General features: G+C 33.7%; 9 protein-coding genes and 1 non-coding gene across 15 annotated transcripts; 5 read left to right on the top strand and 5 right to left on the bottom strand.

The window, feature by feature from the left end:
• Nucleotides 1–67: 67 nt before the first annotated feature.
• On the top strand, nt 68–1,994 carry K10H10.9 (TransThyretin-Related family domain). Its single transcript, NM_064613.3, has 3 exons — nt 68–247; nt 882–1,027; nt 1,679–1,994. Exons 1-3 carry the CDS (start codon nt 79–81, stop codon nt 1,799–1,801), a joined length of 438 nt encoding a protein of 145 aa, NP_497014.2. The 5' UTR covers nt 68–78; the 3' UTR covers nt 1,802–1,994.
• Nucleotides 1,995–3,895: 1,901 nt separating this feature from the next.
• K10H10.13 (DUF19 domain-containing protein) lies at nt 3,896–5,048 on the top strand (the record flags this gene model as incomplete). Its single annotated transcript, NM_001267503.2, has 3 exons — nt 3,896–4,196; nt 4,243–4,421; nt 4,866–5,048. The coding sequence occupies 3 exons, from the start codon at nt 3,896–3,898 to the stop codon at nt 4,956–4,958; spliced, it is 573 nt and encodes a 190-aa protein (NP_001254432.1). The 3' UTR covers nt 4,959–5,048.
• K10H10.10 (DUF19 domain-containing protein) lies at nt 4,964–7,419 on the bottom strand (the record flags this gene model as incomplete). 2 transcript variants are annotated; one of them, NM_001027078.5, is made up of 6 exons in its annotated part: nt 4,964–5,277; nt 5,747–5,846; nt 5,896–6,041; nt 6,090–6,178; nt 6,670–6,852; nt 6,897–7,419. In NM_001027078.5, the coding sequence occupies 6 exons, from the start codon at nt 7,087–7,089 to the stop codon at nt 5,023–5,025; spliced, it is 966 nt and encodes a 321-aa protein (NP_001022249.1). The 2 variants fall into 2 exon arrangements, with proteins under 2 accessions (NP_001022249.1, NP_001293546.1); NM_001306617.1 differs by lacking the exon at nt 6,897–7,419 and having other exon boundaries at nt 5,023–5,277; nt 6,670–6,703.
• Nucleotides 7,420–7,521: 102 nt separating this feature from the next.
• K10H10.7 (Protein phosphatase 1 regulatory subunit 11) lies at nt 7,522–8,096 on the top strand. The gene is made up of 2 exons (NM_064612.2): nt 7,522–7,689; nt 7,738–8,096. Exons 1-2 carry the CDS (start codon nt 7,554–7,556, stop codon nt 7,998–8,000), a joined length of 399 nt encoding a protein of 132 aa, NP_497013.1. The 5' UTR covers nt 7,522–7,553; the 3' UTR covers nt 8,001–8,096.
• Nucleotides 8,097–8,839: 743 nt separating this feature from the next.
• Nucleotides 8,840–10,170, top strand: K10H10.12 (uncharacterized protein). The gene is made up of 3 exons (NM_001129150.3): nt 8,840–9,031; nt 9,076–9,177; nt 9,913–10,170. The coding sequence occupies exons 1-3, from the start codon at nt 8,941–8,943 to the stop codon at nt 10,140–10,142; spliced, it is 423 nt and encodes a 140-aa protein (NP_001122622.1). The 5' UTR covers nt 8,840–8,940; the 3' UTR covers nt 10,143–10,170.
• Nucleotides 10,171–10,265: 95 nt separating this feature from the next.
• Nucleotides 10,266–11,888, bottom strand: K10H10.6 (Ketoreductase domain-containing protein; the record flags this gene model as incomplete). Its single annotated transcript, NM_001377901.1, has 5 exons — nt 10,266–10,521; nt 10,570–10,856; nt 10,904–11,012; nt 11,529–11,788; nt 11,835–11,888. 5 exons carry the CDS (start codon nt 11,886–11,888, stop codon nt 10,266–10,268), a joined length of 966 nt encoding a protein of 321 aa, NP_001364610.1.
• A 753-nt stretch (nt 11,889–12,641) lies between these two features.
• Nucleotides 12,642–13,438, bottom strand: K10H10.5 (uncharacterized protein; the record flags this gene model as incomplete). The annotated part of the gene is made up of 4 exons (NM_064610.3): nt 13,372–13,438; nt 13,242–13,320; nt 12,998–13,197; nt 12,642–12,952 (listed from the first exon to the last, which is right to left on the bottom strand). Exons 1-4 carry the CDS (start codon nt 13,433–13,435, stop codon nt 12,642–12,644), a joined length of 654 nt encoding a protein of 217 aa, NP_497011.2. The 5' UTR covers nt 13,436–13,438.
• Nucleotides 13,439–13,521: 83 nt separating this feature from the next.
• Nucleotides 13,522–14,763, bottom strand: K10H10.4 (the record flags this gene model as incomplete). 2 transcript variants are annotated; one of them, NM_064609.6, is made up of 3 exons in its annotated part: nt 13,522–13,937; nt 14,049–14,407; nt 14,636–14,763. In NM_064609.6, 3 exons carry the CDS (start codon nt 14,691–14,693, stop codon nt 13,644–13,646), a joined length of 711 nt encoding a protein of 236 aa, NP_497010.2. The 2 variants fall into 2 exon arrangements, with proteins under 2 accessions (NP_497010.2, NP_001293545.1); NM_001306616.3 differs by lacking the exon at nt 14,636–14,763 and having other exon boundaries at nt 13,644–13,937; nt 14,049–14,399.
• K10H10.15 lies at nt 13,730–14,062 on the top strand. Its single transcript, NR_131427.1, has 2 exons — nt 13,730–13,807; nt 13,862–14,062.
• Nucleotides 14,764–15,429: 666 nt separating the features above from the next.
• Nucleotides 15,430–17,159, bottom strand: dhs-8 (SDR family NAD(P)-dependent oxidoreductase; the record flags this gene model as incomplete). 4 transcript variants are annotated; one of them, NM_001027079.3, is made up of 5 exons in its annotated part: nt 15,430–15,767; nt 15,821–16,107; nt 16,152–16,260; nt 16,497–16,756; nt 16,932–17,159. In NM_001027079.3, the coding sequence occupies 5 exons, from the start codon at nt 17,157–17,159 to the stop codon at nt 15,512–15,514; spliced, it is 1,140 nt and encodes a 379-aa protein (NP_001022250.1). The 4 variants fall into 4 exon arrangements, 3 of the variants coding, with proteins under 3 accessions (NP_001022250.1, NP_001368222.1, NP_001293543.1); NR_002361.1 differs by having other exon boundaries at nt 15,512–15,767; nt 17,054–17,159; NM_001381658.1 differs by having other exon boundaries at nt 15,512–15,767; nt 16,932–16,985.
• Between the last annotated feature and the right edge of the window lie 79 nt (nt 17,160–17,238).

Raw genomic sequence — 17,238 nt, 5'->3', positions numbered from 1 at the left:
ACTGTGGAAATGCTCATAAAAAGGAAATGATTTTCCGGACTCCACCCATCAAAAATTGTGCCAATCAGTCATTTCAATATGATGAGCTTCGAGAGAAGTTGGCAGTTTGTACATTCTTTGGTGGCCTATTTAATTTTATTAATCTCTACTACCAACTGTTATCCCATGTTCAGTGAGAAGGTGCACATCAAGTGTGGAGGTCAACCAGTGGCACATGCAAAAGTGCATATTCACGATTATAAAGATGGTGAGCATTTTTTTATTATGCGATGTCAAACAAAAATTTTCACCTATTCAGAATTTACAAAAAAATTAAGAATTTTTTTTACCACCCGGGTCCGAGCAAACTGTTCAAAAAAATGCTTTATTAATAGCGAGTGTTTTTTTCAATTATAAAAACTCCAGAATATGTATCTTTTACACATTTATTTTTCGAAAATAACTTTTTTTATGATGAGAGGGCAAAAAAGTCCCTTCAAAAAAGTTTTTGTTTTAGTGAGGTCTCGGATTTTTTTTTGCATCAAATATCATAGTGAAAAATTCAAATTCAAAAAAAAAAAAAATTTCTAAGTTTTATAAGATTGTTTGAAAATAGGGAAAATCTCAGTATTTTCAACTTTTTTGGAAGTTTTTGTAGCTCCGAAAAAAAAATTAACATTCATATTTTCAAAAAAATTAAACGTTTTAATATGATATTTGGTTATTTCGGTACGATTGTGATTTAAAAAAAAATTTTCTTCGCTGGGGTTACTCCACGACTTTTCATTTTTTGACATTATATAACACCTTACCCAGGTGGGAAGCGAATCACCTATGACATGAAACTAGTTCACTATTTCAGTTTTTCACGACACTCCACAACAATTATTTCTAACTTTCAGGACATTTCCATCAATCCATCTGGGACCTTCACGGAATTACAAACGAGAAGGGGACATATCACTTTCCCAGCTTAGAAAGTCTAAATTCGTTGGACTTTGAAAGCGCCCGAATCATGATTAAGGACACGTGTGTGCTCAAACAAACTGTAAGTTTTACTTGCCACAAAAAGTGATTAACTATGGTACCTACAAAAACTGATAAGAAATTCTAAAGTGCAACAGTTTTCTATAGTGATGCCATTTTGAGGAAATAAGGAAAATTGTTTCCTATTGCTATCCTAGGAAAATATGAAGACCATCTCAGGAAACTCAGTTAGAAACTGATTATCATTGTTCTATACGAGAGTTGATTTTGAAAAAAACCGTTTTTTTTTCGTTGTGGGAGAAATCTGAACCTACAAAACCAGTTTAAAAAAAAAGAAAAATTGGTATAGAAATATGAACAAAAAACTTGATTTATTATTTTTTTTTATGAAAAAATATGAAAAACTTGCTGAAAGTTGTTAGGTGCTAAAATAAAACTTTCAGTCAGTTTTCAGATTCCAGTGGACTTTTTTCAATAAAAATATAACATAATTTTCAAATCAATCAAATTATTTTCAATGTATATTTTTAATTTTTAATTTATGAGTTGGATTATTGTGTATAAGTAGATAAACTTTAATGTTACATTAAATTTTTATGGAATTTTTGTTTTTATTTTTTCAAACATTTTTCTTAATATTGAGGGTACTATAAAACAGACTGTGTAAAACGCCCAAAATTGATCAAGCTTAATCAAACATATATTTTTACAGAAATGCAACCTTCCCTACAACCAATTCGAAATTCCACTCCACTTATTTTTAACGAAACACCACCACACACTGGACCTGAGCCTGCCCGAATGGGAATCATACACACATAGCCATTGCATTTAACCCGCGGGTTTAATTTTCTACGGTAGTACTCTGTTTTCGAGTTGATGTTTATCATTTATTACTAATTTATCACGTCGTTCACTTTCCGCGAACTCTTCTGTGCGGGTATTTCTTTTTTTGCATAATTCTGTGATGACAAATCAAACGTGACAAAAGTCTTTATGACAAATCAAAGCTTTAAATTAATAAACGAGTTGGAATTTGAACGGTTTTGTGTTTAATGTTTAGCGAAAAAAATAGAGGGGATTTTAAAATAGAGAACATTAAAAAAAGACAAAAAAACTGAAAAAAGCTTTAGCAAAATCTTTAAGAAACAGAAAAAAAGAATGAAAAAAAACATTTTTTCAAAAAAAAATTTACAGTTTTTCAATTATTTTCATAATTTTTCCGTAATTACTCTGAATCATTTTCTAATGAAAATCAATGTTTTTTTGATAAATTAATCCCGGGAACTTTCGTCATGCCTAGACTCCACGATTGCCTTAAAAATACATTTTTATATTTTTTGGTCTGAAAGTTTCCAGATCTACTTTTTCCAACTTATTATTGTGTTCTATTTTTACCGCATTTTCAAAATAAGTTTCGAAATGTTTCAGGTCTCGTGTAAAGAAAAGATAACTATGAGGAAATACACAAAAAAAAGTGACGGCCTTGACTTACTGGCGCCATTCTTGTGGTTTCGGTGAAAAAAATGACGCTTGATAGAAATTGCTCACTGTAAACGTGATATGAAAACCGCAACAATTGAAATGAGGAAATCTCTTATTTTTTTGGTGTTTTAGAGAAGACTTTTAAAAATCAAAAAAAAATATTGAAGAAAAAGTCAGTGGGGGGAGGTTGGCCTTACAATTAGATTACAGAAATTGGGTCGATTATAACTGAAAATTTATGTATATATAAATATTTTTTTAAATTTTTCCCACTTTTTGAATTATTTGTGTTTAAACAAGTTTAATTAGCCTTCTTTGGTTTTTAAACGATTCCTTTTAAAAAATCCAATTAAATTTGTTGGAAAAGTCCAAAAAAAAAGGATATTTTGAAAACCAAAATTTAAAAAAATCATTAAATAATTTCAAACATTTTATAATTTCTTTTCACAGTTGTTTCAGCTTTTTCTGACATTTAAATGATCGAAAATTCAAATAATCTGTAAATTGAAAAACGAAATTTCTTTCTTCATATTCAAAAAAGTGTGATTACACCAAGCCAAAAAATACATTTTTGGTTTCCAAAAAAGTATTCTGCCCGATTTAATAATGTCAGGCACCTGAAGACGTGCCTGCCTACTTTTTTACAAACCTTTTTCGAGTTCTCTAGTTTCAATTCTACTGATAACAGCGTTTACATTTCTTATCACCACACCCTGATATGTACTTCAAATTTCAACACGAAAAATTTTTAATTGAAGCACAAAAACATTGCTGTTAATGCGATTTTTGGTTTTCAAATACTCTGGAGCCTCTCTACATGCCCAAGCTCTTGCCAAATTCATAGATTTGGACCCAGTAATTGTTTATGTTATCAGTTTTCGTGTGCTACCACACCCAAATTGTCGAGCGAACTCTACTCGTTGTAGTGTAGAGAAAGTTGGTGTGGTTGTGAAATGTGATAACTTTTCTGAAAAAACAGGAAACTTTACATAAAAATAATTTTGATTGGAAAATACAGAAAGGGGTCATTTCACCACTTTTTAGCGTGATGGGTACTGACGGGGGTACTGTAGTTGTACTGTAGGTATACCTTGTTGTTTTTTAGGATTATAGCTTTAGAAAAAAGGTTTTTGTACTTTGAAGGTGAAGTGGGTTGGCTTAGTCGATGGATAATGTGAGAATACTGTAGTGGTACTATAGGTGTGCTAAAATTTCATGACGTATTCCAATGGTCTGTTATAAGATTTTCCACATTGTTTGGCAAGTATATTACCAACAAAATAATAACATCCGCATGAAAACTATTTTTCCACCAAAAAATCTTTCAGTTTCTCACGCACACAACATTTGGAATTTTGATTACTGGTGATAAGACAGATGATCCCAAAAGTTAGTCATATAGTTGTGGAATTTTAAACACGTGCAGTAAAAAAATTGTCTACAGATGGAGTTAGTTCCTCAGTGCCTACTTGCCTACCTACCTCCTAATTTGGTATCAGGAAGTCGTGTAGACAGGTGTAGGTCACCTTTTTACATGAAAAGACCACAAAAAATGTTCTTCGAAAAAAAAACTTTACGGCGTATTCACGTGACAAGTTCCAATCTTTTTTTAAGTATTAAAATGTTTTTCATTTCAATTGAAAAAAAAATCAATTTTCAATTTTCCTGTCTGCTTCCTTTATTTTGTCTCGTTATTTGCGAATACGGCAAAGATTTATCGGAACTTGGGATTCATTTTGACAACGGTACGGCCTATTCATTCTTCAACAGACACTAACTGAGAAATTGTAGCCCAAGAACTTGAATTTCTGCGTGTCGAGAATTTCAAGCACGATTTTCTCCCGGAAAACTATTACAGTGATACGTGTCAAGTTGCAAAAGATCTGTGCCATCAGTATTTGGAATGCACGAATAATTGCCATCGATTGATCAAGAAATGGGAAGAATTTCGAAGCAGATGGCAACAGGAGGTATTCTTTTCATTATAGTGTGGTGCCTTTTTAGTTTCTGATTTTCAACAAGAAAAGTTAACATTAAATATATGTATTCAAAAATTTTTGCCGCAAAGTTAATATTTCAAATAATAAAAAATTTGGCGCAAAACTTGAAGCTAATTTCAAATTTTCCGAAAATTTTGGGCCGCTCTCAAAAAATTAAATGTTCATTTAATTTTTCCTAAAAGATTTTTTGTGTGGTTACAAAAACATTTTTAAAGCGATTTTTGGATCAAAATTCAAGTTTGATTTTCCAGAAAATTTAAGCACAAAATTCAAAAACTCCTTATTTCTCAAATCTAAATTTCACAAATAACAATCTATCACTTTGTTCCCTTATCAACCCCCACGCAAGTCTCACATCTGTCTGCAACTTTTATTATCACTAACAAGTGATAACTTGAACATTTTATGTTTCAGCCAGCCTCCGTCAACCCGTGTGTGCTTATGGAAATTAAGTGTTCCGGAATGAGCAACTATGATGCCGGACAACACCTGGATGATTTTTTATGAAACAATAATATTTCGAAATTAAAGAATATTTTATTAGTGTCCAAATATTCACAAAAAAATCAGTTTATCCATAAATAACTCTCTTATAAACATCAATACATGCATATTTGTACATTCCACAAAACATTGCATACTTATAAACTCTCAGCAGGTCGGGCTCAGTGCAATAATTATAAGCAGTTCGTTTAGTCCGAGTACACCAAAATTCAATTTCCCTTGTGTAAATATGGCCTTCGTCTTTTCGATGAAATTGTATTGGCTCTGCTGGTAGTGGTTCATTTGGACATCTCTCTTGGTAGCGTACACAAAAGTCTACTGCCTGAAAATATTTAAAATTGAAAGACATTCTTCTTTTAAAAAATTTCAAATTCCGACTAGAGTTTGAAATTCCAATATTTTTTCACGAAAATTTTTTTTGAACATATTTGGCGCAAATTTTGAGTTTTAATTTTTCCATATATTGTTGCGAAATTCAGTATTTTGGCGCAAAAATCTATTTTAAATATGGCTAATTAGGTCACATTCACTTTTGAGTTTTCGAAATTATTATTGAAAGAAAATTTTAAAAATATTTTTAGAAAATTCATTCAATTTTCGGAAAAAGGAGGGCTATCAAATATTTGAAAATTTTGGAAATTAAAAAGAATTTTTTTTTAATTGAAAATTCTCATTAATGTTTTTCATTCGGCTATTATGGTGAATTCTAGGCGCACAACGAAAATTTGTCGTGTCGAGACCGGGTATCGTAGTTTCAAGACAAAATTAAACATTCAGATTTTCCAACTTACATTTTCCGCAAAACTTTGAAATCTCAAGGGATCTGGGCACACGTATCGAAAACGTTCACGATGTTTCTTGCAATAAATTGAAAAGTCGATTTTGAAATTTCTGAAAATGAAATTCTGGAAACCTTAATATTCTGAAAAAAAAAACTCACTTTACATTTGTGAAAACATTGGTTAACAGAGAGTTTTGGCAATTTTTCACAAAAGCCAGACAGAATTCTCTAGTTTCTTGAAAAGCAGCTAGTGGTGGAGTGGAGAAGCAAACTTCATCATATTCGTCGCGCAAATTACTGCACGCCTAAAATAATTTGCTCCAGGGTCTTGTATAAAAATTGGAATCTTTTACCGGGTCGTCGGGGGATGTCTTCTGAATTGTTTTCTTTGCAAGCTCCTCTTGGATTATTTTCCGAAGCTCGTCTTGAATTTGCTGTTGGGCTGAAGTTAAATTTGGTATGATTTGTTTAATATTAGACACTCAGATAGTTTCTTGGATTATTTTTCTTAGTATTTCTTTTCATTTGTAATGATGTTATATGGTTTTTTGAAACGTTTAAATCTCTTAAATTTAATTGGCCTCAAAAAATTAATTTCAAAATAAGTTTAGACAGTTTTAGTTTTCGGACATACAATATTTGATATCGTGTTTTTAAATGTAAAGTAAAACATTCTAAATTTATCATAGCTCAAATAATGGTTTTTATTGGTGGACCGTGACCAAATTTTTTTTTTAATTTTTTTTTATAAAATTTTTTTAAATAATTTCACGAAAGATTCTGACAGCTTAAAAAATTAGTCATTCACTGACGATGAGCTCGTTATATTTTTTGCTGTTCTAAATAAACAATAATTTTTATATAATTTACCATAGTTATGGATATAACAAAAATATATCAAAGAAAAAATCTTGAAACTGAAATAAAAATTACTTAGCCCATCAATTTCCTCATCCGGCTCTGTCATATCCTTGGGATTCAACAGTGTAGTTTCATTTCCTTCTTTGAATAAAATTTCACCCGGCCCTGGTATTACTGGGCCAGGTTTTTCCGCCGACGCCGTCTTATTTAATATGTCTTCTGGTGAAGTAACAGTTGCATTTGAACTGGCTCGCTCTGAAATGATGCATATTTTTAATTTTTTTTTTGACCGTGCAAACCTTTTCTAAGTTTTGCATAATCCCCACAAAAACCACTATCATAGCCATTGAAGCTTGTACAAAAATTCGCGATCGCTTCAATAATTCTATTGTTTTTTGAAGATGGTAATTTCGTTTTCGAATTCGATATTACTAATAAAAACAGATTAGTAGTAATAGTAATTCTCAAAATAAAGTTAAATGATAAAATCATGTTGATAATCTCGTGATACGAGAAAAGTGATTGTTATCGCTTCAGTGATGAAGACAAAGGGTGCAGTTAGTGTAAAACTGAAACTGATTGTAAAAATGGAGATGAACAAGGCCAGGGGTTCAAAGTTCTTTCGAATCTGTATTAGAAAACTCGGAAAAATTTGAATAAGCTCACTTCGAGGGGCTGTTTTTTCTTTAATTATCTTAAAATAGCACCGAAAGACCAAAGTTTATAATTAGACTTTTAAAAAAATTCTGAGAATTTTGTATGTTTGATAAAATACTGTATCTGGCAAGCTTTTCAAATAAATTTAAATCAAATTTTTCATCACATTAAAAAAATATATATAAATAATTTAACCAATAGCGTGAAATTCTCGGATTTAAAACCCAACCACGTATTTAAACATCAACTTCCCCACGTCAATAATTTATATCTCAAGAATTGTATTAATCAAAATAGCAATGGCTCAGTCAAACACCACCACAACTACTCTCGTTGTCAAGTCTGAGGACCAGGAGGAAGTTCAAGAGGAGCACGTGCTTCGTCTCAGAGCACCACCGAGCCCACCGCACGTTACTTGGGCTGAAGGAGTTGTTGGTATGTTATTTGCTTTAAAAGTTTCAGATAACCTTACTTGAATTTCAGACAACGAACATATGGGTCGTCTGAAGTCCAACTGCTGCTGCATCTACGTGGCACCACGTCAATGGGATGATCCGTCCACTTGGGAGCCGAATGAGTACGAGACGGAGCACTGCAGAGGGCACACGTTGCCGGAGAGAAAGAAGAAGAAGGAGGATGGCGGAGATGAAGGAGATGATGAGAATAAGGAGAATAAGGACAATAAGGACAATAAGGACAATAAGGACAATAAGGACAATAACGGATGTGGTTGTGATCATTGCTGATGGAACTCCAAGCACAAGTCGTTCAATTTGAAAAGTATAAATGTCTAGTTTCGTTAGCATTTTTATATTCTAGCTAATAAAGCAGATGATTTGAAAGAAATAAGTTATGGCGGTGATTGCTTGTTCGTTTTTTAACTTGGTACGCTCAAAAAAATTATGTGCACATCGATGCGACTTCAGGGAATTGTGCCGCTCAATGTCCAATCTCCCGTTGGACGTGACAAACTCGTACATATTTTCGTAGTACGGTGTCCCGTGGAAGGGTCCTTGGGATGTGTTCATTGTGCCCGGCATATGCGCTGAATTTTGAATAACATCAGAAAGTATCATTAAACGTATTACTGCCCAATATTCTGAAATATGAAATTCTTAGCCTGAAGATTCAGCCTGACGACATTTATAGCAGTCCAACATTGTCGATGAAATCCGAAATTGCAGGTTCAATCATCTAGAATTTTTTATATGCAAACTGGTTGACCTCCTGAATTATAATAGTTGAAAAACGGGGTTTCAAAAATACATTTGAAGATTTACTGTAGGCTGGCCATATAGAGCTAAACTGGCTATATTTTTAATCCTTTAAAAATATAGCCAGTTTAGCTTTATATGGCCAGCCTAAATACACATGTTGCACAAAACTGTCAAAAAATAAGATGGTATTGGATTCCCACCACTTAACAAGCTACTGCATCTCCTCATGTAACTATCTTTTTGGCCTATTTTTGAGCACACATAGGTGCACACAAACAAAACAAACGATACGAGTAGAGAGACTAATACCTGGTGTCTTGTTGACTTTGCCGATTTGGTTGGGGGGAGCTTCTCCTTACTGCTTTGACTACTTGTTTAATTTCTGATTGAAAGAAGAACTTGATTTTGGTTCAATTTTTTGAACACTATTGATTTTTCAAAAATTCCACTTAACATCAGTGCGATTATCATGATTTTAATATATGCTATAAACTTTTATATATTGTTTCTTGTTCTCATTCCATCGACGCCTGCAGCAAATGGGCAAGAGGTAGCACCAGGTATGCCAATTATTTGCTTTGCTTGGGAAAATGTCTTCATTCAGATAGCTTATGGTGTGTAGAAGGAGAGAAAAAAATATTCTCACCTGTACAATGTCCTGCTGAAACGACGGAATGTTTCAAATTCACATGCACTGGGATTGAAGGTAGTATTTTTTAAATATTAATGGAACCTGAAAAATGAGCAAGTGTGTTGTCTCAATAATTTTTTTTCAAAATAATTTATTGATCTAAAATATAATAATACTTGTTTTATTTGAAATTTAATTTACTTACATAAGTTGGAACTTTTTAAAAGTGCTCAAAAATTTTCTGAAAATTGCCAGAAAAAATCCAACAATTTTCGAACAAATTTATGAGTCCTTTTTCAATTTTTCCATCTGAACGAAATAATATTTTCAGACTAAGCAATTTATATGATCGAGTTATTCACTGGGATGGGGGTTTTTTTTCTAAATTTTGAAATTCCGGAAAAGGTTCTCGACCTATTTCCAAACACCCAGGAAACCATCAAAAGTCTGCAAAAACAGGAATTCTGTAGGCCTTTAAAATAGGGAGAAAATGATCTGAAAAAACATTCAGATCGAAATTCTCGACAAAAAGTTTCTTGAAGTTAGATTTTTAGACATATTTGTTTCAAGTTATTATCACATTTATAACACGGAAAAAAATTATAAAGTGAAAATTCCGTTCAAGTTGGAAAAATTGAGTTCGCATTTTCTTGTAAACTTCAGTTTTATGAAAATTGTCATAAAAGCAAAAAGAGATGAATATGTTTAAAAGCAAATTGAAAAAAAAAAAACGTTATTTGTGTTATACACCAATTTCAATAAATTTTAGCCACTTTTGACTATTTTCAAGCTTAAACACTTTAATTTCAGAGCCATTCACTGCACGTGGATGTGGTCTTTCAGTGCTCCGATCCGCTGCTGGCCTCCCAAACGAATCCTGTCATCAGGCCCAATCGATTTGTGAACAAGTGGGGGGAGTTTCGGGTTGTCATACGTGTAATAACAAGCATATGTGTAACAGGTTTTCCAATTTTTCCATCATTTTTGTAATATTTTTGACATTATTTTCGGCTTTCATGTTCACTGGTTTTATTTTATAAATTCAAGCATAAATAATTGTTAACTTATCTTATATATTGAAAATTTAGTATATTACTGGTTTTTGAAATTTTCTCAGGTTTTTATCTGTAAAAAAATAGGCAATGAATTGTTAATCACAATTATCAGAATGCAGTGACTTGACCATTAATGCCATCGTCCAGCTCCTCCAATTTCTTCCATAAAGCTTCCTGTAACTCCTCATCTCTAGCTGTCTTCTTATCAATTTTATCGTTATCCCAGCAAGACTCCCAATATTTTCCAGAGATTTTTTCAACTTCTGGGTGAGTAGCACAGTATACTGTTGTCGCTGCCCCCTGGCTGCAGTTTTTTATACAAGGCGTTGAGAGAACAGTTAGCACCTTTCCGAGTGTAGAATCTCTTAAAACTTTTTTTTTCAATTTGACTCAGTTATGAAAAAGTTCCTACCTGAAAATGTCGGTTCTAACTCCATCCCCGGGATGCACGAAATATGTGCTAATTTCATTTTTATACTCATCTCTGTGTAATTTGAATGCAATCAGCATATCTGCCATTTTCGAAGCTCCATAAAGCTGAAGAGATGACGCAGAAGCTTTCTCTTCTTGAAGAATTTTCAACTTCTCAGTTATTCCCATAGATTTTTTGAAACCATGTCTGGAACTGAGAGTTGAAGAAAGTATTACAATTCTGGACGGCGCGGAGAGTCGAACCACTGGAAGCAGGATTCGGAGAAGATGGGATGTGAAAACGGAAATTGATTAATTTAGTGAAAAACACTTACTGTAAAATGAGCAAGGACATTAACACCGAAATGTGATTCAAGGCCATCTTTTGTCTTAGCAACAGCAGGTTGAAAGACTCCTGCATTGAGAATAAGTCCATGTATTGGCCTACAAAATTCGAGTTAAGAAGGAGTAGTGAATATGGGGAACAGGGGTAATTTTGCCGAATTCGCCGAATTAACGAATTTCAGAAATTCAATTTAAATCGGCAAAATTGTACGCATCCTATGAATGTTCCTACATCTAGTTTGAAAAGTAAACGAATTCTATGAAAATATCTAAAGAAAACGGCAAAACATTTCAAAAAGGAACAATTTTAAGTATTTCCATATTATAAAAAATTCCTCTAAACATTTCCGGCAATTTTGATATCCGGAATACAACAAATCGGCAATTTGCCGAAAATGAAAATTTCCAGCAAATCGGCAAACCGGCAATTTGCCGGAATTGAAAATTTTCGGCAAATCGGTAACCGGCAATTTTCCGATTTGTCAAACTTGTCGATGAAAAAATTTTCCGAAGGGCAATTGCCGGCCTCTCCTGATTCAAATTTTGAAGCATCAAACAGGTTTTTCACATTCACTACAATTTCTGCGAAGTACTTTTAAAAAACTCAAAACCAACCACTTTTTCTTCAAATACTCCTCTCCAGCTTTTCTAGCAGTCTTCAAATCGCTCAAATCGCAATAAATAATATCAACCTTCGCATCTGGCTTCTTCTCCAAAATTTTCCTTTTCTGGGTTTCCGATGCTCGTAAATTTCTATTGATTAAGACTACATGAGCTCCAGCCAAGGCCAGTACTTCTGCAGTATCAACACCGATTCCCGATGTGGTTCCAGTAATAGCATATGTTTTCCCTGCCACATCAATCCCTTTCAGAACCTGAAAATTTTGAGTAAAAATTATGAAAAAACTAAAAAATTCTTACTTCGTCAGCATACGTCCGGGAATGGAATTGACGAACTCTTTTTGTTTCGGGCATTTTTTTCGAATGTATAATAAGTATTTCAGAGCAATTTTCATTATTTCTTAAACACCTTTTTCCATCAGCACACAGGTTATCGTAACACATCTGCCAAAGTAATCATTTTGTGTGAGATAGTGTGTTGACACCGGAGACGCAGAAGCTAGTGTAGTCAGTGTTACTAGAGTTGGGCACGTTTTGACACAAATCATGGAAGGAAAACAACCTCTTAAAGTTCGAAAAGAGGGAGGTGAGTGGGCGGAGCGTTGGGTTGACTCTAGCCAACTTCAAGGCTGCAAGAAAAGTTATAAATCAACTTTTGTTCTTGTTTGCAATGCCTAAGTAGCTTTCAAAGGATACCAAAATTTTTATTGTCAAAAAAGGCGTCTTGAACCGCCATACATCAAAAAAAATGAAAAGCTTTGAAGGACTTATATCTGGGGACAATTTTGAGATTGTTTAAGTATTCGGCGTTCGACAATTTTAATACCTAATTGTTAATTAAAAAATTTTAAGAAACATTGTTCGTCAGAGTTGTCTGAAAAAATTTATACTTTTGAAGAAGAATATAAGATTGTTCATTTCAGTACAAAATAAGAAATTATTGGTAAAAACTCGATTTTTTTAAAAGCTAATCAAGTTTTGAAAACTTACTTGATAAAATTTCAAGAAAAAATAACTAAATTTTCAAATGTAAGATAAAATTTTACATGAAAATTCCTTTATAAATTTATTTTCCAACAAAAATCCTAACTATAATCGATCAAAAGGTTATTTTCCAATTCCTAGACCACTCGATACTCCAATCGGTCCGACTCCCGGTATTCCAACTCCCACACCACTGCTAATTCCAAATAGTCCTCCATTTCCCAACCCTAGGCCTCCAAGACCTCCACCACTGGCCGCCTGCCTGGGAGCAGGAGTTGTTGTCTGGCTCACGAACTTCCGTTCCCACTTGTCATCGTCTTCCCAGTCTTCTTCCTTTTTCGAACTTTTCGATGCTTCTGCCACTTCTTCCGAGTTTGGAGGTAATGGAAATTCATCATCGTCTTCTTCTATAGGTTTTTTCTTATGATGGGCTACTAAAATTAAAAACGAAAATTTAGTTTTAATATATATTCAGTCACCCTTCTCCTCATCGTCCTCCTCGTCTGAAAACCTGAATTTCTTCTTATTTTTCTTCTTCTTGTTCTTTTTTCGGTGTTTCTTTCTTTTTTTCATACCACATTCATCATCCTCTTCACACATACTCTCTTGATGATCTAAACAATGTCCATTACAGCCGTAGCCGTGGTGATAATACATTTCATGAGGATGTGTGTAAGGTCTGAAAAAGATATTAATCAAGAAATTAAATAACGTTTAACTTACTGGCAAAAACTTTGACAATTGCAGGATTGATAGATGTTTGGATGGTTACAGGCATATCCAGTCATCGAACCATAAAATGCTAAACAATTCAACTTATTTTTAAATTATTTCAAAATTAAGGAAGTCTTACTACAAAGAACGCTTGAAATCAGAACAATTGAATAACATAGCAGAATGTCTTGAACTCTTTTCATTTTGATAATTACATTAACCTCACTAGATGGACACGTATTTTATACCACGGGTCATCAAGGTCAACTTTTTGTCTAGAATCTTGAAAGTGAGAAAAACAGTTTATTGTTTTCATGGAAAACAACGCGAAAACAATGCAAAAATACAAAAGTATGAGATCAATCAAAATGTACTGAAGAGACGTAGATGTAAGAAGCAATTGTTACTTTGTTACTTTCCAATTCCAAGCCCACTCGAAACTCCAATCGGTCCGACTCCTGGTACACCAACTCCAACACCACTGCTAATTCCAAAGAGTCCACCATTTCCTAGACCAAGTCCTCCAAGGCCACCACCAGCTGGAGCAACTGGCTGAGGTTGTACTACACGTGGAGGTAAGGTTGTCTTTCTTCGCATTGCTGCCTCAATTTCTTCACTTGTGATTTCAGGAAACTCTTCTGAATCCAGTTTTTCTTCGGCTTTGGTATGCGTCGATTCGGTGACAAATTTCTTTTCCCAGAGGTCCTGTAATGGTGAATTTATTTTATTAGTACAATGAGTAATAGATATTATTTTCATTTATTTTGAAACCTACTTTTATTGAAAACAACAATAACGTATTGAAAATAATCCTACCTCATTCTCCCAGGAACTATCAGTTTTTGTAGTTTCAGTGACTCTTGGTTTCTCCTCAATAAATCCTTGCTCCTCACTGTGAACCCTCGAAATTTTTGCACTCTTTCTTGGTGGTGGTGGTGGAAGATCCTCGTCCTCGTCGGAGTCAAATCTGAACTTTCTACGTGGCTTCTTGTGTTTATGGTGGCGCCGTCTAGGATAATAGCCACCGCCACTGCCTCCAGAACATCCTGATGAGTACCCACAGGGGCTTTGGTAGTACTGTGGTTGTTGCTGCATGTATCCACTACAGAATGATGGGCAATTACATTGGGAGTAGAGTTGGGGCTGGTTGCAAGCGTAGCCGCTCATGCTCCATGCTGGAAGCGGGTGAAGATTGACGTTAAAGTATAATCAAAATAGTAATAAAGTATCATTAAAGGATCATTGATGTATCATTAATGTAAGTATTAAAGCATCAGGGTGGGCGGAACTTAAATTTTTGGCAATTCGACAATTCGACGATCTATATTTTGATTTTAACATAACTTTAATTATCTATAATAGTAACTTTAGTGCAACATATAAAATAATCATTCTCTACTCACTTGCAGCAACAGCTCCGAATATTGACACTAATAGTAATAGTTTACAGGTACTGGACATTTGAAATTTTTATTAAAAATAAAGAAAATCTCTACAATTTCCCTTCTTTTATGCTGTCAAACTGACACAATAATTGTGTAACAATAGGCTTCCTTTGTTTCGAGAAAAGAAATGGTCACTTGATAACATTGAGGCTTTCTAATTTACACTGATAATCAAAAATATTTAGAGGTCATTTTTGGGAAATAAATGGACAATAGAAGTTTTATTGATCATTGGTTCCGATTTATGCAATTTATCAGTTTTATAGTTAGCGAATCAAGATTTTTAAAAGAAAAAAGTATAGCTATAGTTTTAAAATTTTCTAATCACTCAAAGCGTATTGACTCAGAGCCATTTTTTCTGTTTGAATTTCATTGGTGGTATTCTCTAAAAAATTGTACAAATTTTTAAAAACATACAAACTATTTTAGTATGAGAAAAAATACCTTTAAAAACTTTATTCACAGACAGGTGAAAACTTGAAATCAATTTTGGATTTTTCATACACATAACTTTACAAACAAAATCAGAAGGTATCAATTGATCCATTGATTCGATCATCAATTTGCTCCAATTTCTTCCACAAAGTATAGCTATAGTTTTTAAAAGTATAGCTATAGTTTTAAAATTTTCTAATCACTCAAAGCGTATTGACTCAGAGCCATTTTTTCTGTTTGAATTTCATTGGTGGTATTCTCTAAAAAATTGTACAAATTTTTAAAAACATACAAACTATTTTAGTATGAGAAAAAATACCTTTAAAAACTTTATTCACAGACAGGTGAAAACTTGAAATCAATTTTGGATTTTTCATACACATAACTTTACAAACAAAATCAGAAGGTATCAATTGATCCATTGATTCGATCATCAATTTGCTCCAATTTCTTCCACAACGCTTCCTGTAACTCCTCATCTCTAGCTGTCTTCTTATCAATTTTATCGTTATCCCAGCAAGACTCCCAATATTTTCCAGAGATTTTTTCAACTTCTGGGTGAGTAGCACAGTATACTGTAGTTGCTGCTCCTTGACTAGCGTTCTTTGTGAATGGTGTGGTGACGAATCCGATGAATTTTCCAAGTAGGGAGTTTCTGAAATTTTCAAAATTATAAGGAAGGCTGTATTCACAACAAATTCAAATTACCTGAAAATATCAGTTCTGACTCCACTTCCAGGGTGCACGGAATATGTGCTAATTCCATTTTTATACTCATCTCTGTGCAATTTGAATGCAATCAACATATCTGCCATCTTTGAAGCTCCGTACATCTGAAGTGTGGACGCCGACGAATCTTCTCCTTGGAGAATACTCATCTTTTCAGAAATCCCCATAGATTTTTTGAAACCGTGTTTGGAACTCAAAGTTGAGGAGAGGAAGACTACTCTGGATGGAGCGGAGCGACGAACAACCGGGAGAAGGATGCGAAGAAGCTGAACAGAAAACGTAATTTTTATAGAAAAACTATTTGACATACTGTAAAATGAGCAACTACATTGACACCATAATGGGATTCGAATCCATCTTTGGTTTTTGCAGCTGCTGGGCGGAATACTCCGGCATTCAGGATTAGTCCGTGGATTGGCCTGATATAACGATGAATTAATTTTATTTAGGGGTTTTTCGGATTTTTTTTGCCATTTTGCCGGTTTTGATTCTTACCAGCATGAAGACGTTTTAGGCATATGACAAAAATCGGCATAATTCGGAAGAATGCTTCTCTCTAGAGAAATACCAAAAAAGTTGACATTATGCATTTGTATAAATCGTTATAATTCGAAAATTGGTGAATTATAATCGTTCTAAAAATCAGCTCACTTACCAATTTTTAGCCAAATAATCCTCTCCCGCTTTGCGTACTGTCTTCAAGTCACTGAGGTCACAGAAAATAATATCGACTTTCGCACTCGGCTTCTTCTCCAAAATTCTCTTCTTCTGATTTTCCGACTCGTGCAGGTTCCTGTTCATCAAAACGACATGTGCTCCTGCTAAGGCCAGAACTTCGGCTGTGTTTATTCCAATTCCAGATGTTGTTCCTGTGATTGCAAATGTTTTTCCTGAGACGTCAATGCCTTTTAGAACCTGGAAATTTTAAAGTAATAAGTTAACAGTTTTTATTTAAAGATTATGACAAACAATGCTTTATCGCAGTTGAAAAGTTAAAAAAAAACTTTTTTAATTTTTCTTCATGATTTTGAATTAATGAAATTATTAAGAATTCACAGTATGTAAGTAAAATAATTTTTTTAGGGTTTACCTCAAAAGCATGAGTTCTTGAATGAAACAAACGGACTCGATTCGCTTGGGACATTTTTGTTTTAGACAACTGTAGAAAAAGTAGACCAAAAAGTGGATCTGATGAGATCAAAATGTACCCACCCGATCCTTTTATACTCCTTCCCATCGTCATCCCTTTCCTGATGGTCTCCTCGCACCTGTTAATGTCATCTTCTGGTGAGACAGTGTTTGTAGTCGAGAGAGACATCATGTGTAGTCTTGTAGTGGGAGTAACATGGTTACGATTAGGAAGAAATATTTGCAGTATGATTGTTCTTTCTCATTTC

This window comes from Caenorhabditis elegans, chromosome II (assembly GCF_000002985.6).
Source record: "Caenorhabditis elegans chromosome II".
In the NCBI taxonomy this organism is placed as follows: Eukaryota; Metazoa; Nematoda; class Chromadorea; order Rhabditida; family Rhabditidae; genus Caenorhabditis; species Caenorhabditis elegans.
Note: the sequence above shows the minus strand (reverse complement) of the source record. Positions and strands in the feature narration are given on the sequence as shown.

Bases quoted from the DNA above. Each gene is read 5' to 3' on its own strand.
- K10H10.9 (NM_064613.3), top strand. From the start codon at position 79: ATGATGAGCTTCGAGAGAAGTTGGCAGTTTGTACATTCTTTGGTGGCC. The intron at 248-881 runs GTGAGCATTTTT...TCTAACTTTCAG, and splicing joins TATTCACGATTATAAAGATG to GACATTTCCATCAATCCATC. The intron at 1,028-1,678 runs GTAAGTTTTACT...ATATTTTTACAG, and splicing joins CGTGTGTGCTCAAACAAACT to AAATGCAACCTTCCCTACAA.
- K10H10.7 (NM_064612.2), top strand. From the start codon at position 7,554: ATGGCTCAGTCAAACACCACCACAACTACTCTCGTTGTCAAGTCTGAG. The intron at 7,690-7,737 runs GTATGTTATTTG...CTTGAATTTCAG, and splicing joins TTGGGCTGAAGGAGTTGTTG to ACAACGAACATATGGGTCGT.
- K10H10.12 (NM_001129150.3), top strand. From the start codon at position 8,941: ATGATTTTAATATATGCTATAAACTTTTATATATTGTTTCTTGTTCTC. The intron at 9,032-9,075 runs GTATGCCAATTA...GTCTTCATTCAG, and splicing joins TGGGCAAGAGGTAGCACCAG to ATAGCTTATGGTGTGTAGAA. The intron at 9,178-9,912 runs GTAGTATTTTTT...CTTTAATTTCAG, and splicing joins CACATGCACTGGGATTGAAG to AGCCATTCACTGCACGTGGA.